This window comes from Pithys albifrons, chromosome 9 (assembly GCF_047495875.1).
Source record: "Pithys albifrons albifrons isolate INPA30051 chromosome 9, PitAlb_v1, whole genome shotgun sequence".
Taxonomy (NCBI): Eukaryota; Metazoa; Chordata; class Aves; order Passeriformes; family Thamnophilidae; genus Pithys; species Pithys albifrons.
Window position 1 is genome coordinate 28509651 of NC_092466.1, and position 23514 is coordinate 28533164.

General features: G+C 38.6%; 1 protein-coding gene across 1 annotated transcript in view; it reads right to left on the minus strand.

The window, feature by feature from the left end:
- The window catches only part of BMPR1A (bone morphogenetic protein receptor type 1A), a 72326-nt gene that overhangs the window by 13943 nt on the left and 34869 nt on the right, over positions 1 to 23514 (minus strand). The window contains exons 2-4 of the mRNA XM_071564208.1: positions 21363 to 21484; positions 7185 to 7386; positions 404 to 563 (exon numbers count right to left, since the gene is read on the minus strand). Coding sequence (XP_071420309.1) covers positions 404 to 563; positions 7185 to 7251 — 227 coding nt within the window. The 5' untranslated portion in view covers positions 7252 to 7386; positions 21363 to 21484. The remainder of the gene's footprint in view (positions 1 to 403; positions 564 to 7184; positions 7387 to 21362; positions 21485 to 23514) is intronic.

Sequence of the window (23514 nt, forward strand, 5' to 3'; positions counted from 1 at the left end):
ACTAAACAAGAATTCTCAGTGTGTGGCTATGTTGGTAACATCACCTTTTTGATTACTAGGTGAAGAAATAACCAAACAGGTGGTTGTATCAGAAGACTTGGATTTGGGTCACTTAATACTCAAATATGAAATTCTACAGGTTACTTAAAATCTCAGTCTTTGAAAGTAGTTTTTGGAGGTAAAGGGGTTGCAAATGGTTCTAAGTTATGATGAAAACCGTATTGTTTACATAGAAATGAGGACGGGTTTAGCACTTGGCTCTTCACAGAACCAGTGAGTGTCTAACCAGCTATGGCCAAATCACCCGACAGAACCTCCTCAGCACTGCACAGGGAACTCTGTTCTCTCAAAAGCCAAAATGAGCCTCTTCAAAGAGCCCTTCTAGCCTCAGTGCAATACTTACATGCATGTGTTATTAATAGCATCATCTGGACAATGTCCCGAGCAGTAGCACTTTAGAAAAGGTAAAGTGTCCTCTGGAGCGAGTGTTACTCCATTTCCTTGTTTCTTTGGATCAGAATTTGTCTTCATTCCTGTGCCATGAAGCATGTCTAGATTTTGACCTGGACAATAAAAAAAAAAAAATTGCATCTCTCTGGTAACTGTTCAAGAGCTTCACAGGCAAAACATGACAACAGAATAATTATATTAATAAATAATTGAACTATACAAGACATAACAACTTCCTCTCACAAGACTACAGAAAAAAATTTGAGTTAATCCTTTTATTCTAGAAATACCCAGTTCAAATATTTTTACCTTAACAGTAGATTTTCCAACCCTAATAAGTATAATCAGAAAGATATTTTCCCTTTCTAAGGTGGGGCAGAAAAGTAGTGATGTAACTGGTTAGAATTTTCTGAAGAAAGCCCCTTTCATTCATGTGTTTAGAAAACCAAAATGCTGACTGCTTGATAACCACAACAAGAATAATTTTATGCATGACTGAACATACTTAATATGCAATTTTCTAATTTACTGAACTGAAGTAATTTTTTATGGATTCACAGTCTCACAGAAGAGCAGTAATAACTCCAAAATCTCTTGGGTTTTTTTGATCTCTGTATGCATTAGTACTTCAAAACACAGCTAAAGTAAATCTGGTTGGCAAATTAAATTTTGGTAAATGACATGAACATCCTTACAAACGAGCTTTCACAGAATAGAAACAAGGCTACATTATGTTTCAAGCAGCCCTCAGCTTCTCAAGAGTAGGAGAGTTAAGCATCATTTGTTCTTGTTCATATAATTATTAAAGTGCTTTGGCAAATGCAGGCATTCAGAAGAAAACATCCACCTATTTTCTTCTTCATGAAGAAGATCCAGAAAAAAAATTTTGGAACATTATCTGCCTCATTTGGAATATGCTTTGTGATCACTGTATTAGATGAGGACATCTTTACCCATCTCCTCCAGCTTTACCATCCACAGTTTTACCAACAGAAAATCTCTTTCTGTCCTCACCTAACAGTACTGTTGGCTCTGAGGCCTCAGGGTATGAGTCAAATACAGCAAGAAGGGTTGTGAACAAACTACCACCACAGCAATGCAGTTTACAGCAAGTGTCTGTGCTAGGCTCCTGTGCAAAGAAAGACATCACCACTTAGCACCAACAGAAGCTTTTACAAATTAAGTTTTTAGCAAAATATTGAGGTACCTCAATACTTCTCAAAAATAATTTAGTCACAATGAAAATTTTGATTTATCTAAGGAAAAAGTAAGTGAAAGACGACAAATACAAAAGCCAAAGTATGCCTACAATTTGTTAGTTAACTTCATTCCCTCTTCCTCCACAAATCCAGTTGCAATGTGGCAGTTGCAAGTTGTTTGAGATCTTTCTGAATTCTTAATATAGATGTTGCCCACACAAATATTTCTGTTCCAGAGTACATTATCCTTAGGAGGGATTTATCCTAGCAGAACTACAGTGCTAGCGGCATTTCTTTGTAGCTATTCTGATCTACGCTTGTAAACTCCAATAAATTAATTATCTAATTAAGAAGCATTCCTATCAGAAGGCCACCTTCACCTGCCTTCCTGCTGGTGCCATCACTGCTGGCTGGGGCCAGCTCAGGGCTCACCCACACCGGGCTCTTCTCAAAGATGAAAGTTGCACCAACGCCCTTTATGTCAGATACACCTCCCTTATGAAAAAAGACATACCCTGACACTAATATGTTGTAGTTTTAAATTACTTTTTCTTGCTTTAGGATGCAGATACTGCAAAATTATCCACTCCATATTCTCCTTTCTGTCCATCACAACCTTCCATAATGATTTCATATGTTCTGGTATGTAAATTAAACCTCGATACAACTGGTACAGACTGAGGACAGAACTAGCACTTGCTCTTGGAAGATAAAATATTTTTGAAAAAAATCAGAAGAACTGTATGAGTGCAAAAAAGTATCTTAAATGCTTCTATGAGCTTTGTGTCTAGCATTTTAACCATAATTCTCCCTATAGTACTTTTTTTTTTATATATCAAGGCACTGATCTCCAAAGACGGGTGTGTTAGAGGTAGCTCCTCTAGCAGAACTGGTTCCTAAAAATCACAGCACATTCCCAGACTACTTGTTTAAAACCTCTCTCCTTCCCTCCAGCTCTCCCAGGAGCTACATCAGTGCTCAACACAGACAGGCAGCCCCTGCCTTACCTTCCCAACCAGCCATCTCCAGCCTTGGCTCCCACTTCCCTTCCCCAAAAAAGGAATTTCTGAAGACTACTCTGCTCTTACGCATTCAATATAAAAGCCAGAGACACAAAAATGTTGTGCTTTTTACGTTCTAATCTAAATTAGATGGACTTGTAAAGAATAAAGTTCCTTAAAACTAAACATGAAATTTTAATAAAGAAATAGATCAACTTTTAATAATCCCTTAGAAGAAACTTAATGAGACAAATGTTGGAGAACACATTTGCTGCCCATGTTTTAAAGGCAGACGCAGCCATTAATTGCGGAAATCGCCAGTAAACAGAACTGTACTGCCTTCAAGTGATGAATCACCTACTGACAACTTTAAGCTCCTTCTACAGATTTTGGAAGAATCTTTTATTTCAGATTAGTTTATATTTAAATTCAGTAACTATTTCACCTGAAATTGAGAAAGTGCATAAAGGTTTTAAAATGTAATATCCTTATCTAAACCAAATATTTGAATAGAAGATATTAGAGCAGTGAAATCAAACTTCAACAGATTTTTTTATTTCAGTCCTCTAATGAACAGTGGCAACTTTAAATCCATTTTAATATTTAATAGCAACACTAATTATTTTTAAATTTAACTTTTAATAAATCTTTCTACATATTGAATGCTATTAATGCATTTTTAGTCAACAAATTTATAAGGATTAAAACATGGGTCTTCTGTGGTGTCGCTGAAGAAGATGTGATGACCTACACATAAAGTCAACTGCCAGCAACAAAGTACAAAATTTCCGAGAACATGTTTGAGTTTACATTAAACACTTTACTACTCTTACATGTATTGATCAGATATGCTCATCAATGTACTGTAACAACCAAGAAAGGACTTTACTCAGAAGTAAAACTGGTTCTCAACAAACCCCTGCACTATGGGGAAGACAAGCCTGCTGCCTGCAGTGCTCAGCTGCAACTGACACTGTAACCTCTTGCCTTAGGTCAGAAAAAGGAGGTGGATGAAGATGTAGAGCAAGTCACAGATTTAAAGATACTGCAAAGGCCATTCACAGCAAGAAAGGAAATACAAAGTTGTAATTGAAAACGTTGCTACTAAATTCAACCATCTGCAAACCAGGCCTATTTTTGACCATTTCTAAACATAAGTGAAGTCCCACAAGCCATAAAGATAAAACACAAAGGGTAATCATTGGGTCCCCCTGCTCCATAGTACTGACCTGAGAAATTGCAGCTGTTCACCAATAATGTCATGGAATTGCCTCTGTTTTCTGCTGTTATTTTAAGAATATTTTCACATTAATCAACACATGCAGCCACTTGCTTTTTCAAGTTACTTGCTGAGGAATCTGGTATGTATAAATACATGCAGGTTTACAGACAAACTTGCTATTATTGTTCTCTCAGGTCTTGATAAGCCCTCAAATTCCCACCATTCTGAAGAAGCCTCCAAAAAAAGCAAGGGAGCAAAGCATTAAGCTGCATGCCAAACACACACTGGGTGTTTTTGCTTTCTTTGCTTTCCCTTCCTCTTCCTGTAAATCACACAAAATCTCTTCCAAGTTCATAATCAATCTTCTTCACCTCTGCTGGTTACTTGATGATGCATTTTTGTAACATCCTGCATACACTTTCCTCGTTGAAACTATTTTTTTCACTTTTTAATAGACTTTTCACTTTAGATTGTCTCTTTCCTATAAAAATTTAAAATACTTGATGACTTATCAACTTAATTCTTTCCTCTGTGAATCTAGGGACAAGCAGAGAGAGTTCACTGGTTTTTAATCACCATCCCTGGAAAACAAACATATTTTATGTTCGAAGAAAAGCCTTTAGGCAATTTGCAAAGAACCAACAACATTTCAGTAAGCTCAACTCTTCCAGAGCTTTCAGGACTCCTTCAGTATTGATTTCAAAGTCAGGCATATTTCTAAGATAAGACAATTCCTTCTTTAGAAGTTGAAAAAAACCTCTTCAGCCTTGAAGCTTAATTTAGCTATAACACTTACTAGAAGTTATTTATTGAACCATTATTAATCAACGTGGTCATGGAAGGAGTTAATGCAATTTAAATTTAAGTCACTAGAAGGCCTGTATATTTGTATTATTATTTCTATTTGTATTTAAAGAGGAAAAAATAATCTTTCAGTTGCTATTGCCTATGAGTAAAATGCTAAATATTGACTTCAGCAAAAAGAACAAAGTGTATCACTCCCAGCCTCCTCAAGGGAACAAGGGAAGAAGCTGCTTGAATACAAGTAGAACAAGCTCCACTGCAAAACACTGTCTGAGAGGCTTCAGAGTAGAAGAGACTTCTACAACTCAGCTGGTACCACCACCTAGTCAAAGCAGGACCAACTTCTATGCCAGACCATGTTGTTCAGTCATTCCAGTGAAGTTCTGACTATCTCTAAGGATGGATATTGCAAAACCTCTCCATGAAGCCTGTTCTAATACTTAAACACAACCACAGTGAAAATTTTTTTCCTAATTTCTCATCAAAATTTCCTTTATTTTAGATTGAGCCCATTACCACTCTAAGCACCTTAGAGCTATCTGCAAATATTTGTAAATCTGTACTACAAACTTGAACATGCCCAAACCCAGGTTAGTTCTGCCCAACAGCCATTTCTTGAAAATTAAAAACTTTATACCCACACCGGGAGGAGTGACAGGTCTTAAACACTTTCCTCTTCCAACTTAACTAACATGACAACGATGGAAGAAGCCTGGATTTACGTTTGTATTGTTGCTTTCAACCTTGGAATCTTGGCTGCAATGGCAAAGTATCACACTAAGGCCCATGCTTTTCCCCACTCCTGGAATACACGTGTGCATGTACACACACAGACTGAATCAAGCCAAACATCAGAGCTTAAAGCAAATGTCTAGAAGTTTGGGGACAAATTCTGAGCCCCTCTGGGTTAAGGAGATGAAAATGCTCAAGTAACTTGGCAATTACACAGAAACACCTGACAGTTTTGGAAGAAAAGTGTTTACAATTCCATAGGCTGTACTCAACTATACAGAGCCCTCAGTGTGCTTGTGGCTGCCTCGTGCACTAAACCTCACAGGAAACTTAGAAGGAAGAATGGCATTTTCAAATACTTTAAGTTAAAGTGCAATTCTGCACAGATCCAGAGAGGACATCTATTCCATAAAAGCTTGGCTGTGAATGTATGTGTGGTAGTACTTGAAAAGAGCTTAAAGATACCTGCTTTGAGATGCTATTCATTTAAATACGAGTACATGGGAAGAGGTGGGATCAAGTGGCTTGGAAGGGTCAGGTCCATTACATATTGGATGCAAGTCTGCTCTTCAAAACAGTTGTCAAGCTATGGATCAAGCAGAGTCTTGAAAGAGACAGCTCTGCTACATCCTTTAATCTAAAATTGCAGATACACCCCAGAAAGAGAACAGAAAAACTGTCATTTGGGTACTTACCAGGTGTCCTCCTCTCCCCATTTTAATGGGTTCATTGAATTGTTATTCTTGAAAGTAAATAGCACACATAGTATCACAAAATAAAATCAAGCACTAAGCAGCAATTGCTCTAAGTATGGAAAGACAACATGAAACCTTTCTATTCAAGTATTGAAATGGCAGTGCCAAAGTAGTCTTCTCTATTTCCCCGAAAACATATGGAAAGCTCTGTGTGCCATGATTGGTGCATCGCTGGGAGAACAAGTATTTTACACAGAGATTGATGAGGGGTGAGTGGACAGGCAGAGCACCACTGCTCAAGTGCCAGCCACAGGAATGCAGTACCACCACAGCTCAAATACCATTATGCCACTTCTCTAAACTACAAGCAATTACAGTATCAGATCTGCCAGGTACAGCTGCTCATAAGGAGTAAGGAAATAATCATAAAATGGAGTTTCTCATGAACTAGTTATAACCTTTATACTTAAGCTTCAATTCCTAATAGAGCACAAGACAGTAACACTGGTCTGTTCCATATACTTTTTTTTTTTTAATTCAAGCCAATTTGACACGGGATTTAAAGTTCTAATAACTGAATTTTCAAAGTTGTTGATGACTGGTGGTTGGAAAGACAACAGACATACAAATGAGCATCTTCACTAACTAAAAAGCAGACTATTTGCAAACACTCCATAGCCTCACCTTGGCCCACCAAGTAGGCACAACAACCTGATTTAGATTAGTTATGCCACACTATCTTGTGCCTGCTGGCAGCATCAGATGGAACCACACACTGCAATCTCTACAGTGGGTCACGTTTAAAGGTTTCAAGTACGCACACATAGAGAGAATTGAAATTCAGAAGTCAAACCTTCAATTCTGCTGGTCATATAACTTGCTTCACGGTGTACTATGCATTTTTGGTATTGTCTGTATTTAAGCATTTGCTGAAATAGATCTAATCTACCCTATAATACATGCCCACTAGAATGTCCTTCGTTTTAGGGAAGTGTCCATATGGCAAAAGAAACTACAAATTAAAAAAATCCCACTTCAACCACTGGAAAACACAAACTTATTTCAACTAGTACATATTTACCTTGAACATGGAGAATGATAAGCAGGTAGGCTCCAAGCAATTGCTCAGGAACTCTCAATCGAGTCATTGTTCACTTTTAATCCTTCCTGTGCAAGGCGACTGCCCCTTCTGCTTGACAATGTTAAGCTCAGTCTGTTCGGTGAAGCCTAAGAACTGGTGCTTGACTGCAAAGATGCTTTTGTAACTTTTCCACCTTTGTTTCCTGAAACAATACAATAAAACAAAGTGTTAAGAAACATCTTGTAGTTCATAAGAAAGAAAAAACACTCAAGATTTTTCATCACACTGATTATAATCATGTGGTTGAAAAAAAAGAAAAAAGGCACATGCTTATTAAGATTCATTAAGAAAACATTAGCCATGTTTACTATCTTAACTGAATAGCAGCATTCTTTTGAAATATACACTTTTGGTAACAATCCACCAGGATGTTTTTTACATTTCTACAAATAATATTAGACATGTCAACTCGGTAGTCATAGTTGTATAACTTTAGACTTGCATACAGCTATTACACATAGTATTCAACAGACTAACACAGATCAAATCTGTTTGAAAACTATTTTCTTTACAGAAATGAAAATGAAAACGAATTATCATTATTTTTCTTAGAAATGAAACTCAGTGGTGACTGTCCACAACACTGCAAGGGTAAAAACCAACACTGTCAGGCCACCAGTTGAAAAATGCTTGTAGAGAAACTTTATTGCAAAAAAAACCCAAACCAGCATCTCTACTGTATGAAAACTAAATTTGTATTAACAGTTAGTTTAGTTACCTAATATACTTACCATGTTACTTCTGTCTCATAAAATAGTACTACATATTTAACAACAACAAAAAGACAACAGTAACTCAAATCTAAAATTGTGACATCCTTCTGGATTCCCAAGTTGTGTGCAAATTAATCCCTCCTGAAAAATTACGCTACTATAGGCACATGTCATTTACTCCACAACTAAAATATAACTCTTTTATATACAGTGGATGAACACAGAGCTAAGACAGCCAAACTGAGTAAGAAGTTACTTTTTCACACTGCAAAAGCTGTGGTTACATTCTGCTTAAAGAACTTTTCAGTGGTGATTCACAAGGGAAGTGTAATTGGGCCTCAAAGGAGTTTGGAGCAGCTCAAACACCTCAACAGTTCATGGCGCCATCAGCGATGCTGCACAGGGATGAACAGAGGGCTGATTTTGCCTTGGCTCGGCCTCTTGTTTCGGTGGGGCTGACCCCCTGACCCCTGTCAGCCTGGCGCTGCTCACGAATGCCCAAACTGGCGTTCGCTCGGGGCCGGGCTGCAATTACTGTTGGTGGCCGCTTCCAGCATCAATAACTCAATCTGTCTGTCGGCGAGACCCAAGAACTTTTCATTTTAATTAGTCTTCGGAGGCATTTAACATGGAGGCAAATTAGCGGCTGAACCGGGAGGTGTCCGTCACTTCCAATTTGGATGGGGCACGGCAGCCGCCCCGACCCCTGCCCTACTTTTCACACGTCTCTGACTTCTCCCCAGCACAGCGACAAAGCGCCTCCGTGTCAGGGGGAGCAGGGACAAGCTCCAGCCACGGGCTGTGCTCCCTGAACTCCACGGCAGCCCCAGCCTTTGCCAGGATTACTGCCAGGTTACAGTGGGATGGACGTGAAACCACGGATTTGTAGGCACCTCGTAACTTCAAGTGGCCTTCCTGGACAGGCAGAGGTAATAGGTATGTGACAGCAAAATATTCACTCTTTAGTGCTCCCTATCCACAGGAAACAGGACCAATTCTGACAGCTGATAAGGAATATCCTTCTGGCTATAAAACATCAGGCCAGCAACTTAAGTCCGTAAGTATTACTGCTTTATTCTGTGTTTCAATGGCAATGAACTTCCAATCCCCAATAAAACATGTAGAAAGTGAAAACTGTCAACAGCTAGTATGTAGCAATGCAACAAAAGATTTACAGTACTACATCAAAAAACCACAACCCATAACAACCCGTTTAAAGTATATTTAAAAATACTTTCTGTCCCTCTTGTCCATGCCATGCAAGTTTCAGGAACGAACACAGATTCACACTCGTACATTGCAAGAGCAGAAATGTTTTAAACTTTCAGAAAATTGGGGATCTCAGTCTCCAGTTCAGTAAGGTCAGAAAGCACTCTGGCACAGGAACACAGATTTGCCACTGTGTCACAGAATACGTCACCAAAAAAATAAAAAAAAGGGGGGGGGGGAATAGAACATTTCTACATAACTCAGTTCAATTTCATGTTGATTTTTGTTCAGTGAGGCAATCTAAGGTAGTTCCAAAAATGCTGTTTAAGCTTATTCACAAAACAATACTCTCCACTTAGGACCAGTATTTTGCACTGAGTCTTCCTTCCATTAATATTTCTCTTTTCATACATATAAAAATTAAAATGTAAATATGTATAAAAACATATATGAAACCATATAATAAAATGAAACAGAGAACAAATGCTGCTCTAACTTCCCATTTTAAAAGCACTCCAATTTGAGAATGACTATCAGCATTTAAAAGAATACCTCAAACATGCAAAGAAATACTCCTATGCAGATACAACACCATCACTTGGACTTTCTGCTGCTGCTGCTACAGTCAGTGCCAAGTTCCCCCTTAGGCAGGAAATCCCCATTGCAGGTTGCAAGGCTTGGGCACACAAGCACTGCTGGGCATTGCTGCACCAATGGCAACACTTCACTGCAGGGCAGGTGAGATTAAGCCTCCAACAAAAAGCTAGAGATTTACAGCAGCATGTCCCAGAACTGTGTGGACCGCAGTGTAGACACACATCCTATTCTACTGCCCATAAAGCTGTGATGTGGATGGGTTGAGGCAGTTTTTCCAGTCACCACAGTAAAATTCCACAGAGCTTTTCTGACGAAGCTATCAGAAGAGATTTCAGGCATTTTGATCCATCCTTTGCCTCTTGTAGGTTTCTGAGCAAAACATGCTAAGACAACTAGTTCTCTAATAGTCTATGTTGCTCTTTTGGAGAAAGAAAACAGTTTGAAAACATTTCATTCCAAAACTCACCTGGCACTCAAATACAGCTATGTAGTTTAACAGCTTAAAAACCTGTAAGCAGACTAGTGTTTTAGTGCTTCTAACAAATGCCACACCCTGAAAAGACATAGTTATGACCTTCCTAGGAGAAAATCTTTCACTAAAACCAAAACAACTCACAACAACAACAGAAACATTTCTGGATTCCCATTAAAGAGGAAGCTGGCAGCCCTGCTAAGGCACACTATTTAAAGTGAGCAACAGCTGAATTTTTCCAAAACCTGTCTGATATAACAGTGTAGAATGACACAACTAAATAACCACTTCAAGTGTGTTAAAGCACCAATTAACACCTGGAATGCTACTCTGCCAACAGGTTCATGCTGAAGAAATTCAAACCCATAAGCCAATAAGTTGATTTTGAAGTTCTCAGGCTTTCTTTTTTACTGTTGTAGCCATGAAGAAGCATTCAACTATGATCCATTAAAACGGTAATATATTCATCAATTGTAACACCCAATTTGTCTGCATTATATTTTATCATTCTTCCTACGAACAGTTTATGGAAGAAAATCTTTTGTTATTAAAATAGTTTCTTTTTTTCTGAACTGGAACTTGGCAGTGAATTCACCGCACTATCATGGCAGTCTAGTCCTGTTCTCTGTATGACTCCAAATATATGAAGCTGAAGGGTGTAAGATCTGTCATATGGTCCAAAATGACTCTTAGTTCAGTGGTTACTGTTCTTTAGATGTGGCTATGTAATATTTTTAACAGCATGATCCCCAAACCAAATAAGCCGTGCCATTCCAAATTTTAATAAAGAATGATATTGCTGAATGCAACAACAAAGACAGTATTGTAAAAGGGGAACACATGGAAAAATGTCACACTCAGACTTCACAAGAATTAGAACATATAATCCATTTCAACAGAAAAAATATTTCAAAACATTTGCACCAGTACATATAATTCCAAGTTAATGTATTTGCCAAAACAAAACTAAAACATGTTAAATGTTTCTCCTGTGTGTAACTGGTGCAAGAATGACTGAAGTAACTGTAAGCATCTTACCTCAATCATAGGTACAGTTTAGAACAGAACTTTGAGTGGGAACACCATGTCAGAGATAAAATGGACTGTCAGTCTAAACTAGTGTGCAACAATTTTTCTGTTACATTATAGAAAAACCTGATAAGGTGCCACAAAGAAAATTACTGATTTGGATGAAGGAGAGAGGGATAGCAAGAACAGTAAAGAATTCACTACAGGAAACACAAGTATTTGCAAGACGAAAGATTAGTAGTCTAGTGTAAATGGCATTCAAGGACCTTGATTCTTGATTCAGTGTGATTGAAGAATACTCACCCTTTTCATTAATGAACTAGGCACAAAAAGCAAGCCTTTATGACAAACTTTGCTGACAAACATGAATTGCCAGTTCAGCTGAGTATTATTGTTATACAAGAAGATCTATATCACATGAAGAACTGAAGTAACAGAAATGGAATGAAGTACAACAGCATGAAATTGGTAAAATCATGCAAATTGGTAACTGAAGAACTTCTGCTTCACGTAGACTAGAAGCTCACACCTGGCAGCCAGCTATGCCCAAGGACTCAAGGACATTCACTGATTACAGGACATCAGACACATCCACGTGATGGTTCTGGGAGAAAGACATAAACACTATTCTAGTATTTCCTAGGAAAATTTTCCAGGGGAAACAGTAAGGCATGAATAACACAGAGACAAATATGATTGATGACTTCAACATAGGCCTAGAAGGATAGATACTACCTCAAGTACAGGAAATAAAGACATTTGGAGATGTATTTGGTTTCTGTGGCCAGGTTTTGGTAGTAAGGAGGCTGCAGGGGTGGCCTCTGTGAGAAGGTGCTGGAAGCTTCCCCCATGTCTGGCAGAGCCAATGCCAGTGGCTCCAGGGTGGATCTGCTGCTGGCCAATGCTGAGACAATCGAGAATGACAGCAACATCTCTGTCATATTTAAGAAGGAGAAAATGTTATTATGCAGATGAAAACTGTGGCCAGAGAAGAGCACAGTAGGAACATGTGAACAACTCTGCAGATACCAAGGTCAGTGGAGAAGGAGGTGCAGGAGATGCTCCAGGCACAGGAGCCAAGGTTCCCCTACAGCCCACAGTGCAGACCATGATGTGGTAGCTGTGCCCCTGCAGCCCATGGAGGACCATTGGATGCAGAGAGATCCACCTACAGCCTGGGGAAGAGCCCACATGGAGCAGGAGGCTGTGACCCAGTGGGAGGGCCATGCTGGAGCAGGGATCTGGCAGTACCTGCTGACCTGTGAAGTGAGGAGTCCACACTGGAGCAGGTTTTCCTGGTAGAACCTGTGGCCTTGTGGGGCACCCACATGGGAGCAGCCTGTGCCTGAAGGACTGAGACCCATGGAAAAGTGACCCATGTTGCAGCAGTTTGTGAAGAACTGTTACCCACTGGATGGGCTCATGGTGGAGAAGCTTGTGGAACACTGTCTCCCATGGAGGAACCTCACAGGGAGCAGGGGAAGGATTTCTCTCCCTCAGCAGCAACAAGAATAACTTGTGATAAACTGAACATAACCCCCACTCCCACTCCACTGTGCCACTGTGGGGAAGGAGGTAGAACCTGACAAGGAAGGAGGGGTGGGGAAAGGCGTTTTTAAGATTTACATAACTTCTCATTCTCCTGCTCTGATTCTGTTAATAATAAATTTAATTACTATCCCCACTTTGAGTCTATTTTGCCCATGATGGTGATTGGTTAAGTGATCCCTCCCAGTTCTTATCTCAACTCATGAACCCTTCATTCTATTTTCTCTCCTCTGTCCAGTTGCAGCAGGCAGTGAGGGAGCAGCTTTAGTGGGTGCCTGGCGTCCAGCCAGAGTCAACCCACTACAGGAGACAAAAGAAAAAAACATGATTAAGACAAAGTTGGTGGGGAAATTATTACACTTTGAAAATGTAACAGGAATTATCACAAGGAAAGACAAACAGCTATTTAACCTGAAGAAAATTACTGGTTCAACAACCACCAGGTATGGATCGGCCATTAAAATGTATTTAGATCAGAAATTAGAAGACAATTTCTAACCACTGGTTACAAGGTTTTAGGGCAGACTTTCAAACTAAATAGAGTTCAAAAAATTAATTAGTCTTTAGTTTACAAAGGCCACCACCTCATGTAGCTGCAGGTGACAGGATGGAAACAGGCTCTTACAACTTCATTTTTCTACTCACAATACAAAAAGAACTACAGTTAGCTTTAGTTTATCCAAAAATCACACAGTAAAATTTAACCAAGTCCATAACATGAAGAAAGTTTCAGATTCTGTACTGTATCATTCTGTCAAATACCTGCACAAGCCTACTTTTTAAATGTGTTACTATTATTCTGCTGCATGGCATGCCCACAGTGTCACACTGAAACACTCAAACTACCTATGCTTAAGTGCTGTCAAATATGTTAAATGAAAAACAACAAGGTAAACCCACCACCAAAATCTGCCAAGCCATCCTACAGCTGCTGGAAGAGACTGCTGGCTATTGCAAACTAATTGGCTTCCTGGTCATCAACAAAGCCCACTTCAAATAAGGCCCTATTTGTTTAGGCATTAATCTGTTCAAGCTCACAGAAATAATTCCATTAAACTATGGGGTGTATTAGAATTACTTAAAACTATTCCCAATTGCATAAATTTAAAAGCCAAGAGACTGTGTAAATTATATCAACATTTTTTCTCCCTCTACAAATGGCATCAATCTGAAATGTTAAACAAGCACATTTGTGTATGTGTGTACTAATATACTTCTCAAATAATTCTCTGAAATAAAAATTGTATCTCAGTTCTCTTTGTCGGACATTTAGAACCATGTGTTTAGAACACATGTACTGCAACATGTTTGGTCATTAAAAAGACAAGCCCTTAAAAAGTGCTTTCTGCAGCAAGAGAGTTCACAGTGCTAGAAAAGGGCTCCTCACTTCTGACAAGTGGGAAAAGTAACCAAAATTCACCTCGGATACTCAAATAGAAGTCTTTCGAAAGTGCTTGCAAATATCAAATGTGCCAAAGTACTAAATGATGACATATCTGTGTCTCATAAACAAAGTTGTTACCCGTGAAGAAATCAAAGCCCAGCCGCTTTTTACCATGCCCAGCACAATTAGGTAATTGGGGACGCCACTTATTGGACTCCTGAATACCCATCTTACTGTTACTCTGCTAACTAACTGCTACAAAGTTTCTGTCATTAAATTAACTGTAATGAAATTCTGCAAAATTGTTTTCCCAGTGCTCTCAGATATTCAGACATATCCTGGTCTGTTACAAACATGACACATTCTCCGATTTGAGAAAACAAAAAAGATTTTGCTACACAATTTTTATTCATCTTGATTAATTTCCTTTTTCATCACTTTGGTGATTAGGTGACTGAGACCTACCATTAAGACAATTTGCAAATGGACACCCATGCTCTTTCTATCATAAATGACATCAACTTCTACTATTCTACCCAGAAGCTATCACATACTGAAATGTTTTTATCTCTTTATCATATTTTTGCCAGTTACTTATTGTCATACCAGTCAATGTGAACAAGGAGAAAAGTCTCCACAAGTAATACATTCCATCTCTGTATTTAATAAATAAAAACAGAGAATCATAACTTAAGCCTTTGAAATGTCATGTGCAAACCCCCCAACACTTAAGAGGATGGCTTTTACTCACTAAACATAACCAGCAGGAGGAAAACTCATCAAAATTTCAGAAATTTTCCATGTCACTATTGAAAATATTATGGTAATACTATAGTGCCTACAAGACTTATCACACATGTTGTCTCTGAATTACAGCAATTTTATACAAACAATACAACTAGGCTGAGGAAGGGGAAAAGCTGGGCCTCAATCCTGAATCTAGTTACTTCTTTAGATGTGAAAAATGGACTCTAAAATCAGTGTCAGTGCCTTCAAAAGTGTGTTTTAATAGAAAGGGTTTCTAAAATGCAACATCTCTTTCAGCACTATAAAGACGACTAATGAATGTTTTCACAACCTTACAGTAATTTTTCTGTAATTTAAGGACAGTTTTTCATTAATCTATGTCAAAAAAAGTCCCAGACTGAAAAACTGACAGGGTAAGCATTTATTATACTCAGATCCCGTGATCTTGGCTTATTTTTGTTACACCTACAACCTCTGCACAATCTAGAAGAAATTCACAACTAGGTTTTGTCTCCAAAGCAAAGGCGCTCATGTGAATTCTGGAACTCATGAAGAGTTCTCCAGAAACTGGGGTTCTGTTTGTTAGAGAGCGTATTTTTTATTTCATGATGCCTAAGGAAAACAGCCTCTTTTTTTTTTTTTTGGTCACTCAATAACAAAGCATGGCAGACAAGCCCATGTTTTTCCCCCATGTCCCTGACATCAGTTTCTCCTACAAGAGGAGAGGGGACCACAAAACCACCCCTAGGAGAGCCTGCAGCTCCGGCTCGCACTCGCTTCCCAATCCCAGCACTTCACCCACAGGAGGGTAGTGCGAGCTCATTTCCGAGCAGGGGCACGTTGCTAAAACCTACATCTCTGACGCAGAACATACAGAAGTGGTTGATATTTAACAGACACATCACTTGAGTTCTAAGAAGAAAACAGCAGCGACAAAGCTGAGACGATCCAATACGGCTTTTCGGGTTTGCTTTTTTTTAACATAAAAAAAAAAGACTGCAGAAGACTTCTCTCGCTCTCCCTCTCAGTTCCCCGGTTAGTTTTTGCTTTGTAGGTAGGGCTGTTCCGAGGCGCTGGCGGGCGGCCAGCACAGCCCCGCGCAGGGAGCGCTGCCCGCGGCCCCTCCCGGCAGCCCAAGGCGCCCGGCCTGACATGCTTCTCTTCTCAAGGCGTGCGAGACTGCAGCGCAGACTTTCTGGCTCCACTTCCATTGTTTGCACGGCTGCTTTGCTCCTTATCCAGAGCGCGGATTAGCATAAGAATACTGTCTTCCCCCTCTGCAAGCCAGCTCCCCTCTAGAAGACCTCCACCCCTTAAGAATAAACATGCGGTTGGGTTTCTTTTTTTCTTTTTTTTTTCCCCTCGGATTTTCTCTTTAAATCCTCTTCTCCTATTCAGGACTTGTGGAAACCAATAAAATAAATAAAACGCTAAAGAAGTAAGGCTGACAGGGCTCAGAAAAACCTGATTGCAAAGATTGGTAATTATCAAGGTCAAAAGAGTCAACCTGATAATGCTGTTCCCGGAGCCCTCACTTCTCACACACACGTCGTGGGCATGAAAGTTACTAATAAAGGATACACTTTCCAAACAGAGATGAGAATAATTCAGGAAGGAATAACAGAAGGGAGACCTTAAAACCCCCCCTCCTTTTAAATTACACGTAGAAGATGGACTTTCAAATTATTGAGAACTGACAGGAAACGTAACTTATGAAGAAAATCCTCAGCCAAAAATACAAACCCCTCAAAACTGCGAGAGGTGACGCCTTACACAGGGGAGTCACTGCTGCCTACTTAGACATCTGCAAGCCCTTTCCCTTTGCTGTTGCTTTTAGAGCAAGTGACATGTGATCTAGTATTAAAAAAGGCCAACAGAAAAGCATTTCACAAGAAGCAAACTGTTTGCTCTCAGAACACTTAACACTGTCAACAAGGACATATTTTTTCGTTCTGCTAGCCAGAAGGTACCTGCTGTCCAAATAAATTTGTACATCATTTCATGAACAAGATAAAACCACACTCGCAAATGTTACTTCATAAGCAAGCCACATAATTTTTAAATCATCAGATTCAGCACTCTCCTTTGCAATGGGCAAGAGACAAGCTTTCTTTAACAGTATGTGCTCAATACAAACAGTGGAGACAAGAATGGCAAGTTCAACACCACGACGATTTGCCAATACAAAACGCTGCTTGGCAAGGTAAGCCTTAATCCGCCTTTTCCTCACCTGCTTGCCATTCCCACAGAAGCACTGCCCCTTGCTGAGAGGGGAAACTCCCTCTCTAGCTGTTCCCACAAACCACCGTAAGTAACACACAGATATTCTCAAAAGGGTGGTCTCCATCAGTCTTCCAAAGAAGCATTTTAATAGCTGGATAGGATAAATAAATGAAATAGTAGATGCTGCTCCTTTATACTCCTCTAAAACTTCAATGTGCAGGAGAAAAATACTCCACAAACTGAATTTTAGATAAATGTGATTTGCTTAACTCTTAAGTTTGTTCTTCATGTCTCTTATGTATATTGCCGTGACTATGAAACTTGTTTTCTTCAGAAGTTTGTATATGTAACACACAAATGCAGGCAGCAGATGTGTAATTTTTTTCCTATGCAACTTGTATAATCCAGATGATTATTCTTTTTTAATAGATGTTAAACACTATCCCACCCAAGTTTTCACTGACAGGTCAGAACTCAAGAGAACTATGTAATCAAGTATTTGGTCCTAAACAGGGTGTCTTTCTGATCTGTCCATTCCTAGAGTTGCAGAGGATGGGGACACTCATTTCATTACCTTCATGAATGCACTGCAAGTGCTAATAACGAGGTTATCAAGAACAGATGGGTATCACCCAGATTCCAGAAGGTTTCTGTTCAGATGACACAGTCTCATGTTTCTAAAACTTCATCCTAATGTTACCTTGCTATTCAGTTTTATTAGTAAATACAACTAAAACATTACTACTTTTTGGCATATAGCTGCCTAACCTGTCTTTTTTTGTTTCTTTTTCAAACCATTCCACTGTGAAATTAGCATATTCTTACTCTGCTTACTAATTTTCTAAGCAACTTCTCCTTATTTCCAACTATAAACAAGAAACTTACCAGCAGCCTAAGAAATGCTGCACACACTTTCAGACTTTTTGCACTTGCATACAGTGGTTTACATCTCTTCTTCCCTATACATACAAAGCACATCATTTTAATACTTGCATTATGTTAAAGAAATAGTTACTGCTACTATCACATCAAATCAGTTAATGACAAAGTGCATGGAAGAAAAAATCTGAAATTTAAATTAATTGTACTATCAAGAAGTTATGTTTCATTCTGTGTATTAATAGATTCCTCTTTTTTCCCCAAAGTGGCAAAATATTTAAATTTATTGTCATATGACTAACCAGTTAATTAAAATGTATTGCCTAATTATTTTTCACCACAGGTAGTTGCGCAAAGTAACAGAACTTAATATTTTAGTTTTAACAGATTCAAATTATTATTCAAGATCCTGAAATTCCTGTATTTGCTGTAAACTCAAAACATACATATTTTAAGGACATGATAAAAGTATTCCTTCTTTACCCAGACTTGGCTATGGTACACAGTTCATTCTAGTCAAGAATAATACATATCTGGTTTAGAAACAAAAAAAAAATAGCAAGTTCCTATTACACTGCTTTAATAAATACTAAGGATATTATAAAAGGACCCGTATTTAAATCAATCTTAGATTTTGGCAAGTTAACAAGTAGCTGTTTATTATTTTAAAATACATTTTAACTGGACCTCTAGATTTATTTTAATGAAATTCTGTATTAACTACAACACTTTAGAAACACTTCATCTAACATTTCATGAAACTTCTTATAACATCATAACCTTGGAACCTCTGGAGAAGGACATTCTTGACTTTTAACCCAGCTCAGAGTACTGAGTACTTAGGACTGCTTCAAAATTAGAAAAGCACATTTACCTGCTTTGCCTCAAGGGAAAAAATAGGGAAAGAAAAGGGGAAAGAATTCTTGAAGACAAAAATAATCCCAGTATTAATGTTTAGTAGAAAACCACATTTTACCATTCTTAATCTAAACACTAAATTAAAAAAAATAAGCAGAAAGGGGAAATCTGGTGTGTTTCTAATTACATATCCATGCTCCAAAAATCTGGTTGCAAAATACATTCCTATCAATAGAAACATTTCAGACTGTACTGTGAAGCAAGCAAAATCTGTTAGGAGATGCCAAAGTACGAGCAAAATGTGTGACAGCACCTTGCAGAGCAGAGCAGAGCAGAGCAGCTCCCGAGTGGAACCACTGGCACTTCTTGTTTTGATCAACTGATTCACAAGATGACATGGACTTCTGGTTAGTCCACTCCTGGAAAACGCTTTGAGCACACTGACCTGCATTTCCCATTTGTGGTTTGAGTCTGAAGTGGTTCAGCCTGTTTGTTATGGAATTAACTCCGAGCAAATAGTTTGCCACCAAGAAAATTCAATGGCAGCTAATCCAACCTTACACAATAATTGTTTCCTAACTGAACAAAGAAAATCTTAGGCAGTCTTGATGATTAATAAGAAAATCATTGCAGGAACACCACCTTGTCACTGGCACCCTTCATTCAGAAACACCTGGCACATGTTCCTGGCTACTGAATGAACAAGCTTCACCGGATGAGAAAAGATGGTCCTTCCACCACTGGCTTGGGAGGAGACAAAAATGACAACTCTATGTACACGAGAAGCTGAAAAGTAGTAAGTTATTCCTAAATTGTCAACTGATATCATTGGTTCAGCAGTTGTACATGAGAAGTCTTTATTCTCCTCCTAATTCTCACCTTGCTGCAGGCAAGTCAAACCAAGGGAGTATTTTACATTTTAATGGGTGGTGGTGGGAAGTCATCCAAATCCAGTTTACAGCTTCCCGAAGAAACAAAGTAATCATACAAGCAAACCCTTTATATTAAATAAAGTGACAATACTACACATAGGAGACACCAGGTGCAGGAGGGAATTAAGCCCTACTGATGAGGTACAATATACTAGTCTGAATTTCTCCAGTTACGTTGCACTAGAAATGCTTGCACAAATTCACATGTGCAATTAAAAGACAGACCTATTTACCCTACTAAGTAAGAGGTAAGAACATTTTAAACTATTTCAAAACATTGAGTAGAAATAGCAAAAGTACAATAAAGGGCTGTATTTCAGAGATTCCGTAATAAAAAAAAGATAAAATAAACCATCTTGGAACTATCAGAGAGACACATAATACTCTTTATTGAACCTTACGATGGAGAAGACAACCAAGAGATTTAATCCCAATTTCTGTCTGCAAACCAACTAGGAACTAACAAATTATCAAGCAGAAGTTTCAAATGCAAACAAAAGACATCTTTTGTACAGAACAAGTATTTAAAACTAAAACACTCACTTCCACTGTTTCTTGTGGGCGTCCAAAGTCACAAAAGGGCTTAAAGTTATATCTGAAAGCAGGTCAGGCTGTGAAATACAATACCGCTGATCTCTCACTCAGGGAGCACATAAAGTGTCTGATCAACACCTGGGACACTACTCCGTTCACATCTGGTATTCATAGCATGTTCTGCTTTTGGCCTTAATGATGTTATTTTTGGTCTTTTTGTCCCCTTTAAGTATAAAAGGTATGAAAACAAGAGGCAGTACATGAGAGCGGAAATAATTAGCAAAAGGACTAGTTTTTATTTGGTTTTGATAAGCTCCCTAGTTGCCATTTGTGTTGTTGACTTACAAGGCACAAAGAGAACAAGATAGGGAACTTCCATGATGGGAGTGGTTGTTGCCATTTTATTTTTTTGCCAGATCAGCTATTTACATACAGGGAAAGTGTAAAACAACCTCCCTTTCTCATCTGTTGCTAATGCCACTACTCTTCAAAAAGACAGTGGATCAGAAGGCAAAAAGAGTAACTTGTGAAGGTGGTTGGGTGTGTGTATTTTGTGTTTCCCTTCTTAAAATAGTATTGTCGTGGAGTTTTTAACCCAACTGCACATGCTCATGCCTTGCCACTTGCCACTGTAAAGCTTCTTCCCAGTCATACAGCAAAATAATAAACCAAAATAAACTAATAATCAACTACTAAAACATTAGTAATATTGATGAACAGGCAGATTGTACCAAATAAAATTTGTCTGATACTGTAACATGTTTCCAACGTGTGTTTGTACAACAGATGTCTCCGTAGTTGATGCTGCTTTGCCTTTATTTGTAACTGAGACATGGACAGAGATCAGATCAAACAGCTGTTGCAATAAAGGCTGTCAGTAGCATACAAAAACGTGGCTCAGAGGTTTTTTCTAAGAAAGATATGGTGGCTGCTTATCATATGGTTTTTATCCCTGAAATACTTGAAATAAAATTTTGCATGTGTTCACCTTACCTCACAATTAGGAAACTGAATGAAACTGTATTGTACTTCAAGCTTCCTCCAGACTGTTTTCATCTGTACTTCCACTTCATCAGTTCAAAGGTGATATTATGGAAATGCATATTTCTACTGATCTGCAAAATATGAAGAAAATTTGATTAAAAGAGATATCTGAAGAAATTGTGTTGACAGTTTATGGTATATGACATGAACTGCACATTGCAGATAGTTGTATCTGGAATTACAGAAGCATCTGCTGTTATGAGCTGCTCCCAGCTAAACAAAAACTTCTTAGGACTCAGGCATTGCCAAAAGTTGCACAGTTGCACTATATTTGTAAAATACTGACAAGACAAATAAGTTTCAAATAATTTTATTTATATTATTAGTCACTCATATATTAAAAAAACTCCAACCAAACCATTTCTATCCTTTAGATTAAATACATGTTTGTCTTAGACAAACAGAGACATCAGGGAGGAAGGGTGTTAAAAATCTCCATAGAAAGTTTTCCTGTGAAAATGAGCCTTTCCAGTCTCTCCTAATAACTCTCAGATTCATGTGGTCTATACCAACCAGATCTGAAAGACTCCAGGTATCAGGATCCCAGTTTTTATTTTTTCTTCTAAGAAGTCAGCGACCAGAGAGAGGACATATTGTTGGTGACACCAACAGAGAAAACAAACAATGCACAAGTCAATTAAACACAGAGAGTCTGTAACACTGCAGCTTCACACAAAAATCCACTGGTGTCACCCCATTAGTTCCAGTACACAAGAAACTGCAATATTCTGAGAAATAATCAAGAGGGTTATTGTAATTGCACACCAGCACGATCACTCCTGAGAAGAAAAAAGCAAGCCAAGAATTTGGACAGAAGTACTGGCCATGGGGTGGGTTTGATTTTTTGTTTGTGTCTTTGAACTGGTGGACATTCAGGCATCAGAGGAAAGCACAGCACAGGCTCTTACGCAGCACTCCAACAACTGTGAGCAAATCTGCTTCGTGTCAAGCCCCAGCACTTTCAGGCGCACTGTGGAGAGCTAAGAGGGACTTATATTTGTTAGTTTGATTCCACGATGAGCAGGTGCCACCTATTGCCAACTTTTCCCATTTTATCACTGCCACAATTTTTAAATGTTTCCTATAAGAATTTTATCATTTACAAGTCCCAGTCTCATGATTGTGATCTTAACCTCGAAAATAAAACAAAGGCTCAAACACCACTAATCTGGCTATACTGTTAAAAAACATGGACTCAATCTTGTGGTGTAGAGATGTAATGACTTATTTTTGAATACCAAAGCCAACAGTGTGGATACAGATGGACAAACCATCTGCCTGCATGACTGCCAGCAGAGGGAGAGTTTCAGTACCCACTCTTCTCCCCTTTTCCTTTCTAAGCAGCATAAAGACCTTTACCATTACAAGAAGGTCAGAATACTTCTGTCTCCATGTGCATTTATAAGCACTGTTCCTCACACACTGAGGTTTAATAGTCTTGGTAATAAATAATAAATTTGTGTTAAATGGTAACCTGAAACCATCCTGAATATCGGATAGCACCAATTCTTAAAGACAACTGTCTCCTCCAAGCAGACCAGCTGACACTTCACTTATTTATTCCATGGTAAACCTAAAAAAACATTCTGGCCACGAAATAGTGTTTGTAGGGATTGTTTTTCCTACTTTACAGTAAGTAAAGACTCTGCAAAATATATACAGCTTCTCCTCTCCTCAACAAGGAACTTGAGTTAATTTTCCGTTGGACTCCAAAAGAACAATAGAAAGAGGAAAAAGTTGGTGTGTTTCTGTTTTTACACCTCCAATCTCCCCATATCCAGTACCTGATTTATGCAAAGTCCACTCTGAATTATTTAAAGAGGCCACTTCACCAGACTAAGGACATTTCTAACAATGCTGCTCGGGTTTGTTTTGTTTTTAAAACCATGTCTGCCTAATATTTTTCCAAACTCCCAAACAGATGAAGCAACTGTTCAATTCTGTAAGCATTCTCTGCCTTTCCTGATCCCAATCCCACGTATAAGATACCCAAGCTCTCTTACCAAACAAAATTATTTTGGTGAACTTCCTGATATGCACGACTCTAGGTGTATCTACATTAGCATTTAATTCAAATCAGGACTGCACTTTGGAAGTCCAT